Source organism: Narcine bancroftii, chromosome 6 (genome assembly GCF_036971445.1).
Source record: "Narcine bancroftii isolate sNarBan1 chromosome 6, sNarBan1.hap1, whole genome shotgun sequence".
In the NCBI taxonomy this organism is placed as follows: Eukaryota; Metazoa; Chordata; class Chondrichthyes; order Torpediniformes; family Narcinidae; genus Narcine; species Narcine bancroftii.
In genome coordinates this window covers 15,923,682-15,947,711 of record NC_091474.1, presented here as the reverse complement: position 1 = coordinate 15,947,711, position 24,030 = coordinate 15,923,682, and the positions used below count along the sequence as shown (strand labels likewise).

Below are 24,030 nucleotides of genomic sequence, written 5' to 3'. Positions count from 1 at the left end.
CAGTTTTAGTCATTGGACAAGTAATGATATGATGATGTTCTAAGCATGTATCCAAGGGTATAAAAAATCACCATTTTGCTGATAACGGCAGAATGCATTCTCCGACTAACTTTGTTAGTCGCAAGTGTTACAATCCGGTAATAAAGAACAAAGAACCCTGATTTCGACTCAGCCTGGTGTTTGTCTCACTCATTCATGAACAAAGCAGACCTAACACCGGTCATCCAGTAAAGAACACAGATGCACATCGGGAAGTACCTGTACTGGAATATTTCATTCCTTAATATAAAAGCCAAGAACATTTAAGCACACACGCACTTTCAGCCCTCAAATTATCATCTAAAATGTATGAAAAGAAGAGTGCTAACCACATCAAAATATTTGCTTGCTACTGTCAACCGTTCCAAGGCATCACTGTACTAAATGACAGGAACATACATCTGCCCACTGCACAGCAACAAAGAAACAGAAGTAATGCTTCAGAGAGAAGCTGGCAACCTTTAGCACAAAGGCACTACTTTCTATAATCTACATCTTTACACACGAGTGAAAGATCAAGAATGAATGTAAGGCAACCCACTGTTCAGATTGTTGGATACAAACCGAGAAATTTACGTACAGATAAAAGTTAAAAGCTGTTTGAATCGGTTTCATCTGTGTAAGGGAGAAAGAAACAGCTTCTCTCACCACCCCCCCCCAAAAAAAATCAACAAATGAAGCTGTATTCTTCCCCCACAGCAACTTCATTTTGTCTGCATCAGTGACAGGAATCTCCCAGTGACCAACAATTTCAATTCTGTGCCCCACTCCCATGCTAACATGTCTGTCAAACCAAGACCAACTGTAAATTAGAGAAGCAACATTTTCTCTCCAACCTGGAACGCATCAACAATCGACTTCTCCAGTTTCTGCTCGACCACTCCCCGTTCTCCCTCTCTACCCCATCCTTCTTTCCTCCAGCTCTCCACCCCTTCCCTCTCCATTCACAGTGCCAACCTCTCGTTTGTGCTGGTGTGCCCGCCCTCCCTTCCCCACCTATTACATCCAGCTTGTGGGACTGCGTTCCTCCCCCTATCCCTCTCCCCCCCCACCCCCTCCAACATTTTGTTCGGATGCCTGCCGACATTTGGCTCACGTCTGGATGGTGGGCTCCAGAATGAAACCTTGGTCTTGTATCTTTTCTATTTAAAGGACACTGCTTGACCTGCTGAGTTTCTCCAGCATTGCATTTGCATTTCAATCACGGTTTCTGCAGACTTTTGTGTTTTACTCCGCTGCTTATTTTGGGTGATGTTCAGGTGCTTTCAGCTACACACATGATTTTCTGGCAAATCCGAACAGATTCTCCGTAAATAGAATGATGGAGAAAAGTGCCGTCAAATCACTGACGCTGCAGAAAAGGCATCACAACCATCTCATTCGTTTACTCAAAAAAAATTACTGAAAGCACCAATACGCTATCAGGACCATTCTGCCTACTTTAGGTATCAGGCATCAGTTGGTTGCTAGTTTGGCCAGAGTACTAAAATTATTAGTGGTGATTTTAGGCAAGCCGGTATGAACATTAATTTAAAGAAACACATGTTAAAATCATCGGCAGCCTTAAGTAACAGTAAAAACACACAGAAATACAGATGTATTACCGACGTTCCGGGCCTGAACCCTTCTTCCAGTAACAATTGCAATAACACCATTATTTACAACACCTCCAAGTTCCAGTGAAGAAGTGAGTAGAACAATGGCTATAGTTATGTTTCTTCTTTTGACATTCCCCGAGCAATTAACCATTCACAAACAAAGTTTCTTTTGGAAACTGATTCACTTGCAAGTGCACAAGAGTGCATCAATCTCAGCAGCTAGGTGGATTTCAACCAACTCTGGATCAGATCATTTAAGATAGTCTTGGTTCAGTACTCCCAGCACATGCAAAATTGCAAATTTAAACCCATTACTCCAAGATGCATTACCACTCTGTCACAGTGCATTAAGGATTGTGAATATCATGTTTTACTCGCAAAAAAATATACAAATCTAAGCAAACATGATAACAGTGAAAGAAAACAGCATAAGCTGGAATTTCATTCCCTGAATTTTCAGTGAGGATTACCTTTGGTGGTCTCACTCTCCCTGACCAGAAAGGTACCTCTAGGATTTTCAGGACTCAGTAACATACGCTCCGATTCTCTCCGAGTAATCTTCCCAAAATACCACCTGGAAAAAAAAATAAAACAGTTGCCATTCAACGACCACACACACACACACACCACGGTAACAGATTCATTGGTTGCCCTTTCACCAAGCTTTCGACTCCATTTTGCTGGATATTCCAACAAGATTACAGTTTGGTGATCAGAAATAATTCTAAGCAAAAAAGGGAGTTTTCCCTAATGAGATTGGCAACAGTCTCCATCAAAGGATGGAGTCTTTAAGGAGTACATTCCCCCAGTGTCTGCATGGGTTTTTCCTTCAATGCATACCGGGGGTTGTAGGTTAATTAAGTATAATTATGGGCATGTGGGCCAAAATGTTAAAATTTAAAATATACTCATCAACCTGGCTGCAAACCCACAACCATATATACTTGTGCCGTGGTCGAGTTTTGGGAAATCATTTTTTGGTTCAAATGTGATGGGTTCAACTTTTACGTGGATACTATTTTTAACCCTGGTAAGTACCAGCCTCATTCAAGACGTGAGGAGCTCGGATGGGCAGGTACCCGAGGTGAGGGTTGCGGTCGGGGCGTCGGGTGCTCGAAGCAGCTGAAGTGAGGGTTTGTGGTCAGGGCCAAAAATAGGGGAGTTGACTTTTACACGGGGCATACAGTTAAGACCTGATCTTTGGGCCAAAAAAAAGGGGGTAAATCAACTTTTATGCAGGATCAACTATTGCCTGATACTATATTATACAGTACTTCTTCCTGATACTGCATTCAAGGTTTCATCATTAATCTTACAAATTTCTTTTAACATCTCAATTCTTGTTTTATGCTTGAAATGCCACAAGATAGCAGACCGAATATAGAATAAATATACATGCTGCAATAAATTCAAAATTTTTTTGAACATCAAACAAGATTCAACATTTTTGTCAGAATGGCTCAAGCAAACAGTGTTACTAAGTTAAATGCACCTCCTGTTTGGATTTCAACAAAAGGAGTCAGTAGCAGGACGAGCAAAAAAATTAAAATTGACCATCCCATTAGCTTTGTTAACAGGATATTCCACACCAAGAATGGTTTCCAGAAAGGTTTTCTATAGATGGCAACCGATTCTCTGAATAACGTTACAGTAAGAATCGATAAATGTCCATTTCATGGTTATTTATATGATTTTTGATTCCGTGTGCGGTATCCTGGTTCAGGATCTTAAGGACAGCTTTTTTTTTTTTAAAAATCAATCTTCTAGGCTCAACTTTGATCCATAGATCTACAATGCAAGTTAGAGTGAATGGGTTTTTATTTACAGAAAATTATTTTAATTGAACCAGACAGTAATATCTCTCTCAATATGTTAAAATAGTCAAACATACGACCTGTTGAGTCCACACAAAACAGGGCATCAAAAATGCCTCTGAATAGCAGCTTCAACAGTTCAGGAGAAAAACATGGAAGTCTGCAGAAACTCTGATTAAAGTCAACACAACGCTGGAGAAACTGAGCAGGTCAAACAGTGCGCTTTTTACAGCAAAGATAAGGATACATAAACAATGTTTTGGGGTGGAGCCCTCCATTAAATTACGGACAAAATGTAGGCAGGCACCCGAGCAAGATGGTAGGGGAGGAGAGAGGCAGGGGGAGGGGCACAGTCCCAGAGGCAGGTCATAAAGACTGAGTGCCGCAGGGATTACAGAAGGGGGGCAGTGAGAGAGACTCCCACAGAACTCCCGTCGGAAAGCAAAGAAGAACTTCTTCATGGTTGGCATTCCTCGACGAGATTTCACGGAGTTTTGCAGTGGACAGGCGTAAAACATGAAAGCCTGCAAGGTTGGTTATGTATCTTTATCTTTGCTATATGAAGTGCACTGTTTGACCTGCTGAGTTTCTCCAACGTTGCGTTTTTAAATAATTTGGGAAATTTCCATTCCTCGACTTGGAGGTACATCAGTGCATACATTTTCCAGCGAGGTGGCTCTTGGATAATGACAATTTCACTGGCATCTCAACAATTTTTCTTCCCGAGCCAGCAATTCCCATCTGAAGAATGGTACTGCTGATCCTTTCACAGCAACCCCCACTGTGTTTGCAGCCAAGGAACCAACTGAGCTGAAAGAACAGAGAAAATCTTCCCTTCAGCACTGGAGCTCTCTGAATTGTGTGCTTAATCTAAGAAACCAAAGAGCTGCTGTAGCATTTGAAATGATTTAAAAAAAAAATCTTGTCCTCATATTCACAAAGATAAACATCCCCTGATTATCCCCCCCGCCATTTGACAACATGACTCGAATTCGGTGCTGCCTATAAGTTTTTTTTATGTTCTGCCGTTGTCTGCGTGGGTTTCCTTCGGGTGCTCCAGTTTGCTCCCACCCTTCAAAATGTCCGGGATTGTCGGTTAATTGGGTGTAATTGGCCAACGCGGATTCGTGGGCTGGAAGGGCCTGTTACCATGCTGCAGGTCTACATTTAATTTAGGTTCTCAACAAACCACAAATAAATTGTTTATTTAAGTCATAATTCATTCAAATTAGGCATCCTTGAGCTGAGCCCAAGGCTAACCTTGTTTAAACAAGTTTCTGGCTTCCGGAACCTATCGGAGGGTCAAAATGGTTTAAGTTCATGCCTGACCTAAGTGTGGTAGCCTAAAAGTTATTCACCAATAGAGGAAAAGCACTGCCAGGAACCCTTTACAAATATCCTGCCCAATCATTTTATTTACTTTTGAAAAGGCAGCAAATGTGGATTTTTTAAAAAATGGGTAGAAATGCTGGAACCCAGCTGAAAAATTCCCTGTATGTGGAATGCAGTGTTGTCAGCAGGGGACCAGATGAACTAGACCTGTTGTGAAGGCCTCCCTTACCACCCCCCCCACCCCCCCAACTGCCTTCAAATTAAATAGCCTGCAGAGAAAGGGGCTTGAATATGGTGGTCTGTGAATATGGCAGAAGAGCAAAAGCGATAATTGAAAAGAAGCATATTCCTTTCTTTTGCACTTGATAAAACAAAGTCTACATTATATCCACAAATATAAACAACATTTTGCTGCAGGATGCTACTGTTTTTGTATTAACAAAAATGACTTTCATGCTGCTGGGGCCCTGGGCGTCTTTCTCTCTCCATCATACAACTACCCCAGAATCTTGTCGAGTGGGGCAACCGAGCTTCAAGCCTTCTCCCTTTCGAAACAAAGTTGCATCAAAATTTAAAAAGAGCAGTTTATCATTTCTAAAGCAAATTATTTACTCTTCAGCCTGAATGGAGTCAGAAGGTGCAACATAATTGCTGGGGATATATCCAGTGTTTCCAGTATCGAGGGAACGACCTGACCACCAATCACCTTCCCTGCAAGATACAAGACAAAAAAAGCATTACATTGCAGTTGACCCTTTCTGTTCAAGTTTCAAATAAACATTTAACATGAAACTATCCAGTCATCCATCCTATACAGATTCGTAAGTGTACTGTTGGCTTCAAATGAACCATTATGAAGAAAGTGTTGAAATAATTTAAAACACTTACCTTCCTATTAGTACAAGTGAAACACTGCTGCAGTATATCATAATTTGCTGCTCACTTATCTAACTTTGAAATTAACGTAATAATCAGGACACTTGAGTGGATTAAGAGTGTCTTGATTCAGTACAAGCAAGTAACTTGAACATCAATACCATCATTGATTCAGACAGCGGAGACTCAAGTGGCCACCAGCTGTATTTTATAACAACCAAAATTCTGTCTGGTCAGTGAAAACTGATGCTTTCTCTCAGAACCATAGAGCACTGCAGCACAGAAATAGGCTCCTTCGACCATTCTAGTCTGTGCCAAACCAATTTTTTTTGCCTAGTCCCCCTGACCTGCCCCTCGTCTATAGTCCTCCATATCCCTCCCATCCATGTACCAGCCCAAATTCTTCTTAAAAGTTAAAATTGAGGCCACATTTACCACTTCACTTGGCAGCTCGTCCCACACCCCCCAGTCACTCTCAGCATGAAGAAGTTCCCCTAAACTTTTCTCCTTTCACTCTTAACCCAGGTCCTCTGGTTTGTATCTCACTCACCCTCACCTTACATTTACTCTGTCTATCTCCCTCATAATTTTAAATTCCTCTATCAAATTTCCCCTCATTCTTCTGTGCTCCAGGGAATAAAGCGTTCACTGTTTAACCTTTCCCTGTAACTCAGTTCCTGAAGTCTGGGCAATATCCCAGTTAATCTTCCCTGCATTCTTTCTCTCTTATTAGGAGACCAAAACTGCACAAAATACTCCAAATTTGGCCTCACCAATATCTTATTCAACTCTACTATAACATCCCAACTTCTGTCCTCAATACTGTGACGCCACTTTCAGGGAATTATGAATCTGTTTTCCCAGATGCCCCTATTTTACCGCAATACTCAGTGCCCTACCATTCACTGTGTATGTCCTTCCTTGGTTTGTCCTTCCAAAATACAATGCCTCACACTTGTCTGCATTAAATTCCATTTGCCATTTTTCAGCCCATTTCTCCATCAGGCCCAGATCCCTCTGCAAGCCTTGAAAAACTTCTTCGCTGTCCACAACCTGAACGGAGATTGCAGGGAGAGCTGGTACTACAGTAACGACAACACTGCCACTAGTGTGGACTCAGGAGAGGGAGGACGCAGTGCTGCTCTGAAGGGTTCCAGCTGGTCCAGGTCCCTCTGCAAGCTTTGAAAACTTTATTTGTTGTCCACAATGACATCTTAGTGCCAAGTGCAAACTTGCCGATCCAACTTACCATATTATCATCCAGATCGTTGATTTAGATGGCAAACAACAATGGTTCCAGCACCAATCCCTGAGGCATATCACTCATCACAGGCCTCCAGTCTAAGAAGCTATCATCCACCACTACCTCTGGCTTCTCCAATCCAGCCATTATCAAATCCAGTTCATTGCTTCGCCATGAATACCTAGCATCTGAACCTTCCTGACTAAACTCCTATGTGGAGTTTTCTGCCAGAGCCCCTGAAATTTTTACACTCGCCTCACTAAAGGTCCAAAGGAATACTTGGGCAAGTCCTGGAGATTAATCCACCCTTATTTGCATTAAGACAGCAAGCACTTCCTCCTATTTAATCTGTATAGGTTCCATGTCCTCACTGCTTGATTTCCTTACTTCCCAAAACTCTGCGCCTGTTTCCAGAGTGAACACTAATGAAAAAAAACCTTTCCATCATTCAACCTTAAAGTTTCATTTACAAAGTTTTTGAAGGAGATAAATTGGATCACTGCAAGTTATCTTAAGCTTTAAGAATAAATTGGATAGATACTTAGGATACATGGATCGAAGAGGACTGGAGGCTTATGAAATGGGTGCAGGTCAACAGGACCAGTGGAATGATGTTTTTGCACTGACTTGAAGGGCCAAATTGTCTGTTTTCTGTGCTGTAGTGTTCTATGGTTCCATGGCTCTGAACCTCTCAAGAATCACTGTCAAAGCACAAACTGAAAAACAATGCTTGGAACAGTTCCTGCAATGTATGTGATTTTTTTTTTTAATTGTTTTCCATTTGCAGTAAAACGTATACAGTATTTATCCATAAGAATTTTAAAAAAACTACTACACAAAAGCCTGTGTAATAAACCTATATCTTTTAATTAATTAATTGCAGTTTACATAACAATCTTAAACCATAACTAATTAGGGCAGGTTGGATGGGGTCGTGGTGGAAGCTGCAGGTAAAGTCGTAGCAATAAAATCCATGCAGGGTTTCCAAATCTTATCATATTTTTCTGGTTGATTTTGTAAATTATAAGTTATTCTCTCTTAGGTATACAATTTAATAATTCCACTCACCATGTATTCAACCCCAAAATATCACCAGATTTCCATGTCACAGCTATAGATTTCTTTGCTAATGCTACATTAAAAATTTATTTTAATAAATATCTAACTTCAATTGGGAAATATCTCCCAATAAAAATACTCTGGGATCCTTCAAAATGATCATCTTCAAAACTCATCCCAATAAAATATTTATTTCCTTCCAAAACTTATGTATCTTTTCACATGGCCAGACTGTATGCAGGAAAGATCCTACTTCTTTATTACATCTAAAACATTGATCAGAACAATTCAAATGAAGTGCATGCAATTTGCATAATATAATTGATGTAAAAAATTTAATTGTACCATTTGATATCTAACGTTAATTGTATTAGTTGCACTTTCATAGCATAATTTTGACCATATTTCTTCTTGAATCTGTGTATTTAAATCTTTTTTCCATCAGGATTTAGATTTAAATAAATCCTTTTCTGAATAGTCTCTTTTAATTTGATATATATACACACATACACACACACACACACACACACATATATATATATATATAAAAAAAATATATATATATATATATATTAGTAATAAATCTTTCAATAAATGTATCAATTATTAGATATTCAAATAGACTTTGTTCTGGTAATTTAAAATTCCTCCCTAATTTTCTTTTTTTAATATGATTTAAGTTGATAATAAGAAAAAATAGTATTGTGTGGTATATTATACTTATCTTTCAATTGGTCAAAAGTATCTGATTTTCCTTTTAAAAAGTCCTCATGCTATTTATATAAAATGTCTTCAGAATTACTTTCTCCTATGTTACTCAGTTCAATTTGCACCCATGCAATCTTTTCATCGTTCTGTTTTGGTTTGTTTCATAGCAACAAAAATCTGAGTCAATTTGTTTTATAATAATTTTTTTAATTAGGCAATCGAAGTCCCCCTTGATCAAATCTCCATGTTAATTTTTCCAATGCCCTCCAAGGGGTTTTATCCCTCCAAATAAATCTTTTTAGACTTTTATTTACATCCTGAAAAAGCATTATTGGTACAGAAATTGGTAAAGATTGAAAAAGGTATTGTATTCTAGGAAAGATTTTCTTCTTCACACAATTAATCCTTCCTATTAAAGAAATGGGAAAATCTTTCCATCTTAATTTTCCTCAATAAAGGCACGTAGTTTAATTTAAATAAATTATTTAAATTCTTATCAACATTAATTCCTAAATATTTAATTGCACCATTCTGCCATTTAAATTTTGTCCTTTTCTTAACTTAAACTTAGTCTGTCTCGACCATTAGCGTAACATCACTTTTATCAATATTTACTTTGTAACCTGTAACCTGATACTAACCCATACTCCACCAATCGATCATTTATTTTTTTGTAATGAGCTTGTAAGGTATAATGTAGGATTTTGATATTTGTCTATTTGTAATCACTTTAGACTTTGAAGAATTATATAATGCTCTTATTCAGTTTATAAAACGTCCAAATTCCAAAAACCTTCAGTTCTTTAAATAAATTATCCCATTCTAATCTATCAAACGCCTTTCCTGCATCTAAAGCTAAAGCCACTGATGGTATTTTTCTTTTCTGAGCCATATCTATTAAACTTAAAAATCTAACAATATTATCTGCTGATCTTCTATTTTTAATAAAATCTGTTTGGTCCATAATAATCAATTTAGGTAAACATTCAGCTAATCTATTAGCTATTAGTTTGAACAAAATTTTATAATCAGTATTCAATAGTGAAATTGGTTTACATGAAGATGGAAGTAAAGGGTCCTTCCCCTTTTTTGGAATTACTGTCATTAACGCTGTTTTAAACAACTCAGTTAAGTCCCAAAGATCTTCCATTTGATCTAACAACCCCATAAATATCGGAATTAATAAATCTTTAAATTCTTTATAAAACTCCAGAGAGAAACTATCCTCCCCTGGAGCCTTATTGTTTGGTAAAGACATCAATATATCATATAATTCTGTAACTGTAAATGGATTTGTTAATTCTGTCTTCTATAAAAGTGAAAAGTTTGATTCACAGTTTAATGAATGCCTGATCTTTTAAATAATTGTTTTAAATTGTAAATGTAGACCAATGGTTCCCAACCTTTTACTTTCCACTTACATACCACTTTAAGTATTCCCTATGCCATAAGTGTTCTGTGATTAATAAGGGATTGCTTAAGGTGGTACGTGGGTGGAAAGAAAAAGTTTGAAAACCACTGTTTTAATCATTCCAAATTGATTTGTTATGTGCACAGTTTCATAACTCCAAAGGAAATGGACCAATGACAATTTTTCTCAAGCAAAATATTTCAGTAATAATTGGGTCTAGAGCAGTGATTCTTAACCTTCCCTTCCTACTCACATACCACCTTAAGCAATTCCTTACTAATCACAGAACACTTATGGCATAGGGAATACTTAAAGTGGTATGTGAATGGAAAGTAAAAGGTTGGGAACCACTGATTTAGACATACAGCTTGATAACAGCCCCTTCTGGCCCACAATCCCCTGCTTGCCCATGAGTTAAGAAGAAAATTAGTTTTATTTCTTTTGATACTGAAAAAGTAGATTATTTTAAAAATATCCATTCAGTAATTACTTGACTCCATTGTATTTGGGAAAGCCAAAATAAAGAGTTCAACATCATGTGGCTTTTTATCACTCATTTACCCAATATAAAACCCCTGTTTAAATAGATTGTTGACTGGTCAATTTTAGAACTGATTTAATACTGGTCTTTCTTAACTTTGAGTCCAGTGTTTAATGCTTCATCTCCCTCTAGAACAGCATCAAATCAGTATATTACAAAGGATATTTTTCACACTGTATGGACTTGCTTAAGCCAATGTTGAAGTAAATATTGGATTTCTTCTTAATGACATTGTTTCTTTTTTTAAAAAAAAGCCTATCTGAATCTATTACCTTTGCAATCTAATGGCCCGTGATTCTTGTGTCTTGAATCAAATCCTCTTGAAACAGTTTGTTTGTGTTCCCAACCCAGATTTTATCCATTTCAACTTTCAGTGAGTTGTGTACCAGGTGAACCAAGTCACTTTGAATGCATTTGGTTTCTTACCATTAAAAAAAACATTTCCCACCCTATATGAATGGCTCCACAATTTCCCACCCTACATTCCATCTGCCACATCCTCGCCATTCACAGCTCCTTTGAATCTTTGTTATACATCCTGCCACTCAGCTTAATTTCAGCGGCAAACCTGGACAGATTGTCTTTAGTCTACTTATCCAAATTGCTAAGTGGATCGAGGAGAGCACCTATCCTTGTGGCAACCCTCCGGCTACAGATTTCCAACCAAAAGACAAGCTATTTTAACCTATTCTGCTTCCTGTCAGTGAACCAGTCCCATTTTTATTTTTGATTTTGTTTTTTATCCTTTTGATGATTCCTGTCAAGTTGCTGGAAAAAAAAAACAGATTGAGTGAGAGGAACATCTTCCCTCAAGAGTTTAAGGTCCTCACAAACAAAAGCAAAATCTCCTTCCCTTGTCCGCAATCAGTAAGTAGCAATTCCTCTTCAAAAAAGATTCTAAATCATCTCCAAGTCACTTGCATTTAATGTGCTGCATTCCACTTTTGAAATTCAGCTTCACTAATAGAACTGGGTTTCAATATGCAGTTGCCAACACACACACCAGTGTTTAGCACACTGTGACGAAAGATAGAATTCTATCACTTTCTCTCCATAGGAGCTTTATTATAAAAATGCACTCACTTTTAAAACACTTATGGAGGAGGTCAAAAGATCTCCTGGTACTATTTGTAAGAAAGGCATTTGTTTCAACTCATTTTTCAGGACTGTCTCTGTGCTGACAATGCGTACTTCAGTAATTTCAAGCATGCAGCCACATGTTGTGAGCAGAAATATTTCTCCCGCATCTGATCAAGGAGAAACCTCACAACAGGCTCATTCCTCTGCAGCAATTGTAAATCACAGCCACAGGGCTGACGAGGATCCGACTGCACTGCCCGGAAAAATATGCCATGTGGCAGCTCAAAATCAATCAGTTATGACCTGGTTTAGTGGTATCAAATGTAGTGAGCTCAGTGCATTTTGTTACACCAAGTCGACATTTCTTCAATAATATTTAAATGCCACAAGTCATCTGTCTGCACAAAATTATTGAGGTTTGATTTTGCTGAAGCAGATTGCTTTGCTTCCAAGTGACAGCACCCGTGAGTTCAACTGCAAAGTCTATTAGTTCTACAGTGTAGATTTTCAAACTGATATCACCGAATTCTTGGGTCTGCAGCCACTAGTTCCTTGCCGGTTGCAGGTTTTCTCATTTGTCAAGTTATGAGAACAGTTATTTCTGCTTTTGGGCAACATAACATTGATAGCCCCATTTTTCTTTAAACTGCTAAAACTGTCAATTTCAGTAGACTCTCAATCACAATTCTCAATTTAATATCATTTACAGGCAAGGGAGCACGATGGGCTGGATTGTTCTGCAAGGAGCTAGCATGGCATCATGAGCTGAATGGCCTTGTTCCATGGGATTGCAGTTCTACAGTTTTACCATGGTTAAATGGCAGCTAATTATACACACTGCGGATCAAATGAGGTTAACCAACACTTTATCCTTTAACCCCAGATTTTATGGTTCACTTTGAAGCTGAAATTGAGACAGGTATTCCCAAGGTGCACGATATTTATAAAAGGTCTCAACACAGGGGGGAAAAAAAACTTGGAAGCCATTATTCTGTTTACATCAATAGAAATACCATTAGCAATTAAGGAAGAATTTTGCTTTCTTCACAATATGAACTAACACTAAGGGGGAACATAGAAGAAAACAATTGAAAAGACAATACAGACCTGCCATCCAATCTCCTAAATTTAATCAAGGTTGCATGTGGAAAGAGAAAAGGGGATTAGATCATATCCAAGCTTTTAAAATATATGCATTGCTTCCAATTTATCATTCATTGAAGTAATACAGTTCACAATAATTAATTTTCTAATCATTCAGATTTCATTTTAGCTAATCTGAATGAAAAACAACAGATTTGCCATTCAATAGCTATTACATGATTAATGGCAGGATTCTCAGGAGTGCGGAGGAACAGGGAGATCTTGGAATCAAAGTCATAGATCCTTCAAGGTTGCTGCGCAAATTGACAGGGTGATTAGGAAGGCGTTTGGTATGCTGGCCTTCATTAGTCACGGTATTGAGTTCAAGAACCATGACGTCGTGTTCAGTTACAGTCTCCTCATTATACGAAAAAATATGAAAGCTTTCGAGAGGGTGCAGAGAAGATTTACCAGGATGTTGCCTGGAATGAAGAATATGTCTTAAGAAGAAAGGTTGACCGAGCTTGAGCTTTTCTCTTCAGAGCAACGGAGGACGAGATGCAACTTAATAAATGTGTACAAAATCAGGAGGCATAAATAATGTACACAGCCAGTACCTTTTTCCTAGGGCAGCTATGGTCAATACCAGAGGATATCTGTTTAAGGTGAGTGGGGGAAAGTTTAGGCAAGATTGACAGGATCTTCCCTTCCCCCCCCCCCCCCCCACTCCCCCAACCACAAAAAGAGTGATGGCTGCCAGGAACACACATCCTGCTGAACACACAAGATCTTTTAACCTGCAACAATGTTTTCAGAAGAAAGGGAAAACTTGCCCACATTATATCGTGCATCTGTTCACACCAATACAAATACTTTTTTTTCTTGCACTAACTGCATCTGTGAACACGTATCATTTTTTTTCTGTCTTGGCATTTGTGGTCATTTAAAGTTTTACTAATGCAATCTTATTTACCCGTTTGGCTACAGCAAGGAAGAATTTGGAGCATCTGTCATTATACTTATGTATATGACAAGATTGACTTTCCAAATGCCTCACGTTTGCTGAGGGGGAACTACGTACAAAATCTCTTCTACCTAACTAATTGATCAGTTCAGGATAAGATTTATAGCCAGACTATTCATGGTCAAGTCAGGCTGGGTTTTTTTTAAAAAAACACATTCAAGTGTTTCAACTATTCCTCTATCTCAGTCAACACTGCTCTCAGCCTAGAGTCAAGGCACTGGGGTTTCAATCCCTGTATGAGGGCTTGAATACAATGTCTTCCAGTCTAACACTGGATCAAAGAGGTTAGAACATCAGAGCCAGGGTCGCCCTATTAAACATTAAAGCACTGTGTAAAAGAGAGAGGATTTCAGTCACCACTAACAAAATAGAATAACTGCTGGTGATGGAATTTTAACATCATTTGAAATGTTTTCCTTTAGAGACTGCACTAAAAAAGTACATTATTTTAAATTTTATTTTGCTAATGTACTATGCCAGGATCATTTTATAAGCGATCGCAAATTATTTATTTGATATGGCTCAAAATTTACGTAAAATTTTGTTCTAAGTGTTGAGAATTTGATCCTGCCAGAAAAAATTATGCACTTAACAGGTTCAGTGAAACAAGAAGGAATAAAGTTTTTTTTTTTTAAAAACCCTCAGATTAACAGAAATATTAAAGTTTTAATTTGTGCATGTCATAAAGTAATTGCAAAGTTCACAATTAATGGAAGTAATTCCCCAGATGGAAAGTGAAAGGAATATTTGGAACAAAATGTTCCACAATGAAATGATTCAAGAGCCAAAAGTACATCAAAGTTGTTCATCAATTGGGTTTGACAAGCTTTTCTAAAAGCTGGGTGACAACTCATCAGGCAGCACGGTTAGTCTAGTGGTTAGCGTAATGCTGTTACAGCGCCAGCAACCCGGTTCAAATTCAGTGCCGTCCGCAAGGTGCTTGTACGTTCTCCGTTTGTCTGCGTGGATTTCCTCCGGCAGTGGGGGTGTCTGGTTTCTGCCCACCCTTCATAATGCACCTGGGTTGTAGGTCAATTGGGTGGACCAAAAAGGAAAAGCTCACCATGGAGAAATGGATGAGAAGTCATGAGATCTAAGCCCCAAAACTGAAAAAACATTTTATTTTTTTTCCCAAATTCACAGTGATTATTTAGCGTTGAATTTCCAAACGGAACAGTTTTATTAATCCAATTGAGATGGGATGGTCTAAAAGCTTGAAAGCCAACACCAGCCAAGCTGGCTAAATCACCTTAATGACTCGAGGACCCGACAGCCAAAATTCAAATAATGAAAGAAACTGAAAGTCTCGTGGCACATTAGGAGATGATCAATTACTTCAGGAGAGGGGAAAGGGACTTCACTCCTCGCTATATCAATGATGCAGAAGTGGAAAGAATAGATAGCTTCAAGTTCTCTGGAATAAACCTCTCCAACAAGCACGTTGATGCAATGGTCAAAAAGCACACTCACACCTCTACTTTAATGGAAGAGGAAGGAAGCTCGGCATATCGCCCTTGACCCTCAACATCTTCATCAGGTGCACCACTGAAAGCATATTTGCTGGATGTAACACAGAGTGGTACATGAGCTGCTCTGCTCTAGATTGGAAGAAGCTGCAGAAGTAATAAATTCAGCTCAGAACACCACGCAAATTTCCTGCCATTCATGGGTTCCATCTACATCTCTTGTTCCCTGGGAAAGGCTTCTAACATGCTGAAGGACCCATCACACTCCTGACACACAGTCTTCCCCTCCTCCCGTCAAAAGCAAGAAAGCAAGCACCAACAGGCTTAATTGGACTCCCTGTTTAGAGGGATTACCAACAAGTGCATATACTCCATGGCCCGGTTTTCAGGGACTACCAACAAACACATATATTCTGAGTCCCCATTTTCCAGGACTGGTCTTATACCCAACCACCAACTGGTTCTACCGCAGTTTACACTTGAACCCAGTCCAGAGTATACATTATGAAAGGTTAAAAATGGCCAGAGTCCAAATGTTTAAAACCTGCTTTATCCCTTCTTGCCACCAGGCTCCTGAATAAACCCCAAACAGTACCTTTCTTGGTACCAATTGTCTTATTAGTTCATTGTGATTCTAAATTCTGTAACTTTTGCTCTTCTACTTTATACAGCTAGTTCGAGCATACTGGTAGACTGCTACCAGAAGAATCTCACTCTTCACAGCAAGAAAGCATATCAGGAGCAGGTGAAAGAAGGAAGAAACTTTCAATTGACATTCAGCATATGACCAGGTCTCAACAAATACCAGTTTGGTGCCCCAATGTCATGCTTACGTGTTGTTAACAATCTGCAGACGCTCTCCCTTCTTAAAAGAAAGGTCGCTTGATGTCCTTGCATCATAATCATACAATGCCACAAATGTGGTCACACCACCTGGAAAAGAAAATGGAAAAATACATTTGCTGCTTTTCAGTAAGTTTCAATATTTGCAATTACTAATTATTTCCTGGGATTTTTTTTTTTAAAGAAACATTTTGACATGGGTATACTCAAGTTTCCTCATGCTGTAGAATTTAGCGAGCCTGTAAATAAAAAAATGAGACACAAAATGTGATCGTGTTTTGGTATGATGCAAAAAACCTTGCAGTCAGTGGGTTACGGAGTGGGGTGAACATAAGAGCACAAGAAATAGGAGCAGGAGTAGGCCATCCGGCCCGTCGAGCCTGATCTGCCATTCAATGTGATCATGGGTGATCTCCCCCCTATCTGGCTTTTCTTCATATCGCTCAATTCCCTTACTGTGTAAAAATCTTTCCATCCTTGTCTTACATACATTTACTGAGACCACTTCCACTCCTTCAATGGGGCAGTGAATTTCACAGATTCACAACCCTCTGGAAAAGGCCGTTCCTCCTTATCTCTGCCCTAAGTCTACTACCCTGAATCATGAGGCCATGTCCCCTAGTTCTGGTCTCCCGTACCAATGTAAACAACTTACCTACCTTTGCCTTTCATAATTTTATGTTTCTATAAGATACCCTTTCATTCTTCTAAATTCTAGCAAGTAGTGAGGAACTCCTGCTCACATTGTTTACGTTTGGAGTAGCACATGGAGTTTTGGATTAAATATATGAGGAAACCACTCCTTGCAGTTGGTGGATGTTAATTTATTGTAACCCCTGAGAAGTGGATTTTCCCGTCGGGAAAAATTGACACTATACCTATTCACTGAGTTCATCCTGAATTAATTTAGATGAGTCGTGACTGCTTTCACCAGAATAGTACCTCAGATGGAGTGTCCCAGTTATGGGATACTAGAAAGACAGGGATTATTTTCCTTAGAATGGAAGGGGAGAAGTGGAAGGTTTTGGACCAAAGACATGAACTATTAATTTCTCTGTACAGATGCTGCCTGATCTGTTGAGTTCCTTCAGCAGGTGGGCTTTCTGGTCCAGATTCCAGCATCTGTAATCTCATCTGTCAATATTTAATGTTTTTGGAAAAGTTGAGATTTATTTTTGTGAAGGTATGAGACAAGAAAGGAAAGTATAAACTATAAACATGGACGTCATAATTATCCTGCCAATGGACAATTGCACAAGAGAGTGTTTCTTAAGTTTTAGTTTAGGAATATTTTCATAAAACAGAAATTCTATGTCCAAATGGCTTTAATTCACAGAATAAATGCAGCCTCTGGAACTGAAGTGAGCTGATTTTGACCTGCCCTTCGAAATATTCATGTTTGCAGCAAGCACCAACAATAACCATTTTGCTCTCTTACATCAACTTGAACATTGGCTCCTTGCCAGCACTACACCCTCGCTTCTTCAGGGACGGAATGCTTCAAGACACTGCCAATTTTTTCTCTCTTAATTAACACCACACCAACAGAATTACAGCCAATTTCTGAAAATATAATCTTGCCAGCAAGTCACTAATCGCAAAGCAAAACCTAACTGGCATATTTCTTGGAACATTGTGCAGAATTTATAGACCATTTTAGTGAGTTCTACCACAGGTACAGGGTCTCACACTGCCGCATCAGTGGAAAGCCGAGTGCAATGGGTTTGCTTTATTGCTGAGAACTGCAGTCGGAAGGATCCACATTCATTTTAACCAAGTCCCTCCAACCACCCATTCATTGGTCTTTCAGGTCATGTACAAGATTATTGGCACAGTTCCATTTAATAGCATCATGAAGCAACTTTGCAAAAAGCCATCACATTTGCACAAGCTGTGAATTATTTTAGTTGCATCACCCTTCAGCTCTGCAGTCAGTGTAAAGACAACAGGGATCTCTCAGTGAGGTATAAAACGAATGGTAAATCTCATTAGTAAGATTTAAGGCTGGAGAGAGAACAAGATGGGAATAAGGTGAGTTGGAGCCAAATACTAGACAAAAGCAAAATATATAGTAAGGACAGATTAAGAGAGGGAGAAAAATATTTAAAAGGAAAGTCCGTTATTAATTTTAAATGTTATATTTTAGAAATTTCAATAAATAAATTAATACTTGCAGGAATGAGATCCACTATTTCTGAGATGACAGACCGTATCTCTTGATGGATGCTGTCCCACCCCTGCTGAGTTCTTCCAGCATCTTGGCATTTGCTTAAGTTTCCGCATTAGTTGGATAGACATTGTTAGTTTTACATTTGCAATCAAACAGTGTGACTTGTTCTGGCTCTCAGTAGAAAGGATGGAAGTTGGATGGTCCCACAGCTTTTCCCCAAGCAACTTGCTCAGAAATTTCTTGAATCCTAGCAAAGTGAGTCAAATTGGCAGAAGATAGCCTAATATGATGTCCGAGAACTCAAAAGGTCAATCAACTGAAAAACTTCTGGGCAAAGATATTTTCAATCAATTCAGCTTCGCCCTTTCAGAGAACCACAAAATGGTTTTGCAACTGAAGGCAGGCTATATATATATATATATATTTGTACCCATGACTGCCAGTCCTCAACAATGCCAATAAAGAGAATAATTTCCCTCCATAGACCCTGTCCAGACCCCTCATCATTTTCTACACTTACGTCAAATCATTACTCAACCTACTCTGCTCTTGGGAGGCTGGGACTATTTTCTTTAATCTATAGCTGTAACTGCCATCCATTATTCCTGGAACCAATCATGTGCATCTTTTTTCTTGGAACTCTTGAATACACTCACATCCTTCTTATTGTGCGATCACCACAATTTAATCGAAAGCTATAGAAACAGACCAGTATGATTTCCAGGCTTTTCTATTCTGTGGCTGTCGTGAAAAAGCACTAACATATCTGCTAGTTCCTCATTTCTGGAACCATTTTTTTTTCTGAACAGTATCTATTTTCTTTCTTTATTACTCCTCGACAATGTGTCACCTCACATTTTGCTACTTTAAACTTTATCTGCCATGTGTCTGCTTGTCCCACCAGCTTTTTCATATCCTGCTGCAGTCTATCAGAAGCTTCCTTACAGTTCAGAAAACTACCAAGTTTTGTGTCAACCTCAAATCAAGAAATTTCAGCTTGCATCTCCCCAGGCATGCATCATCAATAATGATTTCTTTAAAAATGTCCCACCGTTATTTAGCTACAAGTAGGAATTTTCACTGATAATTGTACAATGCTCAGTAAATAAAGCTGTCCATGTCAATATGTCAAATAAAGCCATCCATGTCTTTCTGCAAGTTCTTGATAACTTTTAAAGTGGAAGGATTAAGTGACAAGTAACATCTGAGCTGCACAAATTCCAGGCAATGGGCATCTCCAACAATAGTAAAACCGCCCACCCTTGACCTTCGAGACATTATTGTCACCATTCTGAGAGTCCCACTCATCTGAGGTTTACCTGACCACCCACATAAATTCAGTGGCTCCAAAAAAAAACAGGTCAGAGACTGATGTCCTGAGCAAAGTAATTTGTCACTGTCTATTTTTTGACTGCTTAGTGACAGACTTGGCCTTAGCACCAAAAAGTCAAACACAATCTGTAATTATATCTGCAAGCACAGAAATACTTACCTGTCTGCTTTCCTAAAGAATTCCACCCAATTGATCACATGCAATTAGCATCGTATGCAACTAGCACTCCCCAGGGCCCAGATGCCCACAGTTCTCTCAACCATTCAGGCTCACTCTCCTGCATTCCTTTTTAAGCATGTGCACGTATCCCATGCACAAGATTCAATTTATTGTCATGTACACAAGATACAAGAAAATATCTTCTTGTAGTAGACAGTGCAATGCTACTACAGCGCCAGTGAATGCGCTCCCAATCCAGCAGTCTGTAAGGAGTTTGTATGTTCTCCCAGTGCCTGTGTGGGTTCCCTCTGGGCGCTCTGGTTTCCTCCTACCCTTCAAAATCAGTGTTGTAGGTTAATGGCATGTAATTGAGTGGCACAGGCTTGTGGAACAGAAGGGCCTGCTACTTTTTTAATTAATAAATTTTGTTTATTCACAATGGCAAAGAGTCACAAAGTATTCTAGCAACATTATTAAAGCAGGTGAAAGGATCCCTTCGCTGATATGAAATAGCTGTGGATCCTGCTGCCTTCTCCAATGTAGGTGCCTCTAGCACCCCCATAAACAACGCACACATTGTTCAGCAATGAATCGATCTCAAGATCCCATATCCAGATCACACCTTCCCGAGCATTGGTTACGAATCCCTGAAGTGTTCAGAAGCCTGATTAAACTTAATAATGAAGTCATCAGAGCCCGAGTCCTTTCTGTAAATACCTGACTTGGCAATACATCTTTGTTCCTTCATGGTGCGCAGATCAAAAACATGGTACTCATTAGCAAAAGCCTTTACTTGATGGACAAGTGACACACCATCCTGACTCAGGAATATGCCATTCCTTTATCATTACAGAGTCCAACTCCAGGTATCATTACAGAGTCCAACTCCAGGTAATTCTCCACAAGGGCTGCATTTCCCTTCGACATTGGCAGTGAATGCAAAGCCTCCACCACCAAATAACATTTAAACGGCAGATGTCAGGAAGAAATCTGTATGCTTGGACCCATGCTTGCATTGCAAAAACGGAAACAAAATCAGCCACAAAAACTATTTGTTCCAGACATGACAGCAAGATACTGAATCAGAGCAACAAAGATTGCAGCAGTGCCAGGGGGAGCAAGCAAAATCAATATGGAACCCAGTCGTCTGATTTATGATTATCTCCCAAATCAATGACAATGCTCATCGGCTGCAAATTAATTCCCTCTGCATCAAACGCTTAACATCTGAACCCTCATTCCCCATAGCGAAGGCTGGCCTGGAATTCTCCAAGCCATCAATAGTGGCTATTTTAAAAACGTAATTCTCTGGTTTATTTCTGTGGACATAAAAATCAAAACCAGATGCTGACAATTGTTAATCTGTGCCAAACAAAGTCTCACCCTGGCTGCAATGGAATCCATTAAAATTATACGTAACTCCTTCAAAAGAGCACTTAGAAAGATGCACTAAGTGTTTGACATGCACCCGATCCGTAGCTTTTTATTTTACGAGGGCTTTTTAACTGCAAGACAATAAACCTAAAGCTGTTTTGGGCAATAGTTCTGATCTTATGTGAATCTGTCGATCAGAATGCAAACCTGCTGGTGAGATGGATGAATGAAAGGGCTTTGGGAGAAAGGGTGCTATGTCAGTTTGGGAGGGGTGGTGGAAGGTTGAGTTGTAACAATAAGAGAATTAGGAGAAGCTGAGTGGCAAAGGAACTTTGGGGAGGACGGGGGGCTGGGGGGGGTGTCATGATCAAAAGGGGTGTCTGACAGAAACATGTTGCAATAGTCAAGCATCCAATTTAAAAAGCAGCAAGAGACACCGTGGCTTGGGTTTCCTTCAGATTTTACTGACGCACGCCTTAAACTAAAGGTAAAGGCTAATGACTAAAGATCTATGTATGGATGCCTCTTGCTAACCTACAGCCATGCACAAAGAAGCAGGGTTCAGATATGTATTCCATGCCTGTGAATGGAATTCTGCATACAGTATGTGGCCACATCCGTACTCGAGCATCTTGTGCACAGAATTGTCAGAGGCAAAACCATGAATCTTGGAGAATATTTATAAAACAATTGTTTTTCCAATTACATCTAACCACTAGGTACACATAAGCAAAGGATGATTCAGAATTCGCCAGATTTATTGTCAGATACAATTCTGAGATTCTTTTTTTTTGTGGACGAGGCAGAATTACCACTTATTGGTAATGCAAAAAAACCTGTACACAGTGTATACATGTAAAAAAAATTAAAAACTGTAAACAGATAATGAATATAAACAAACTGACTATGCAATGCAGAGAGAACTTTTTAAAAAATCAATAAGGTGCAAAAGTAAGAGTCCCTGATTGAGTTTGTTGTTGAGGAGTCTGATGGTGGAGGGGGAGCAGCTGTTCCTGAACCTGATCGTGCGAGTCTTGTGGCACCTAGACCTCTTTCCTGTTGGTAGCAGCAAGAACAGAGTGTGTGCTGGGTAGTGTGGATCCTTTTTTTTAAATTTTTTTCACACTATAAACCATATTGATCAAGATACATACATTTTTCTTTTCAAATATAGGGTAGTGTGGATCCTTGATGATTGCTGCTGCTCTCTGACAGCAGCGTTCCCTGTAGATGTTCTCGACGGTAGGGAGGGTTTTGCCTGTGATACCCTAGGCTGTGTCCACTACCTTTTGCAGGGCTTTATGCTCAGGGGTAGTGGTGTCCCCATGCCAGACCGCGAAGCAGATGTTCAACACACTTTCCACTACACATCTGTAAAAAATTTGCCAGGATTTCCAATATCATATCAAACCTCCGCAAACTCCTGAGGAAGTAGAGGCGCCGACGTGCATTTGAACAGATAGGTGGAAGATTCCTTTAAAATCACATCTAAAAATCAGCTTCACTGATATTAACCCTGAGAAGCTGAAGGGATTCGGTGAGTCAGGCAGTATCCATGGAAAGAAATGGTCGGTCAATGTTTCAGGTCAGGAGGTTGAGACAAGTGGGGAAGGCACCCACTGGGGGAATGGGGGCTTGGTGGGGTGGGGAAGAATGTATGAGAAGGTTGAGAAAAATGAACCAAGAACAGATGAAGGCTCTTCCCTCGAGGTTCATTTCTCCTTCCCAAGCCCATTATTTCCTCTTCCCACTTCTGTCTCAAAAGAGGGCCCCAACCTGAAATGTTCAGTGTCCACATCCCTCTATGAATACTGGCTGGCAAGTGGAGTCACTCACTCGACTTTCAAATTCCAGTTCTGGTTCTGCTCTGATGCTCCAGAGCAATCCACGGAAGTCTAAGCACAAGTCCACTGTGAGTATGAATCATCCAATTCTCACTCAATCCTAAAAAAGATAGCTTTGTTAGTATGATGAAAAATTAGGACAATTTTCTTCTGATGTTGCGAGAATCTTAAATGACAGGTCGGAATCCATCTGACTTGGGAATACTTTTATTAATTACCTAATCCCAGCCTAGAATAATTTATATAAAAAAACCAAAGCTGCACACAAAACAGCAACTCCCTTCTTCCAAGATATTAAATAATGTTGCTGTGAGGAAGATTTTACATTGATCACTGCATATTTATATTATCAATCATTCCGAAGGAAACCTCTTCAAATACAAAATCATTTGATTGTCAGGGGATTCTACCACAGATCTTCATTTTAGGGGATAAGTGATGCAGGGGGAAATTACATCTCATCTTTCACTGTTCATTATTTTTGCATTGTGGATCATTTAAAATGAAGATAAATGGTAGTATCTGCTTTACCAGCATTCTTCAAGTTGAGTTGCTACCACAGGGAAATTCAACTGAATCGCTATTGCTAACACACACAGTAATCAGTTAACCCACAGCAATCAACAACATTAGTTTACGTAATGGCTAATGCGAGAAAGATAAACACAAATTACTTCACGAGACGGAGAGGCACATTTAAAAATTTTTTTCACAATACTGCAAAGTAGAAGCCCCTTTCAGTCCATGAAAGCCATGCCGCCCAACTATACCAGTTAACCTACCAACGCTGTATATTTTGAAGACAGCCTAAACTGAAAATGAATCTGCCTGGGTTAATCAGTGTGGTTGATAACTGATGAGTGACTGGTTTCTTCAATGCTTAACTGAAAGGTTTGGAAAGTGTAAAAGAAATTGCTTCCATTGTTGGCATTGGCAGGGTCACAAACAAGGGGATGTACACCATGTCTCCTTCCCTCTCTCTCCCAATTCCCCTCTATCTCCCTTCACAGAGCCAACATCAATTCTTACATTT

General features: G+C 39.3%; 1 protein-coding gene across 3 annotated transcripts in view; it reads right to left on the bottom strand.

Annotated features, from left to right (window-relative positions):
• The window catches only part of LOC138735754 (proto-oncogene tyrosine-protein kinase Src-like), a 151,065-nt gene that overhangs the window by 52,438 nt on the left and 74,597 nt on the right, over positions 1-24,030 (bottom strand). For all 3 annotated transcript variants that reach the window (XM_069884110.1, XM_069884108.1, XM_069884109.1), the window contains exons 3-5: positions 16,108-16,207; positions 5,396-5,494; positions 2,108-2,211 (exon numbers count right to left, since the gene is read on the bottom strand). In XM_069884110.1, coding sequence (XP_069740211.1) covers positions 2,108-2,211; positions 5,396-5,494; positions 16,108-16,207 — 303 coding nt within the window. The remainder of the gene's footprint in view (positions 1-2,107; positions 2,212-5,395; positions 5,495-16,107; positions 16,208-24,030) is intronic.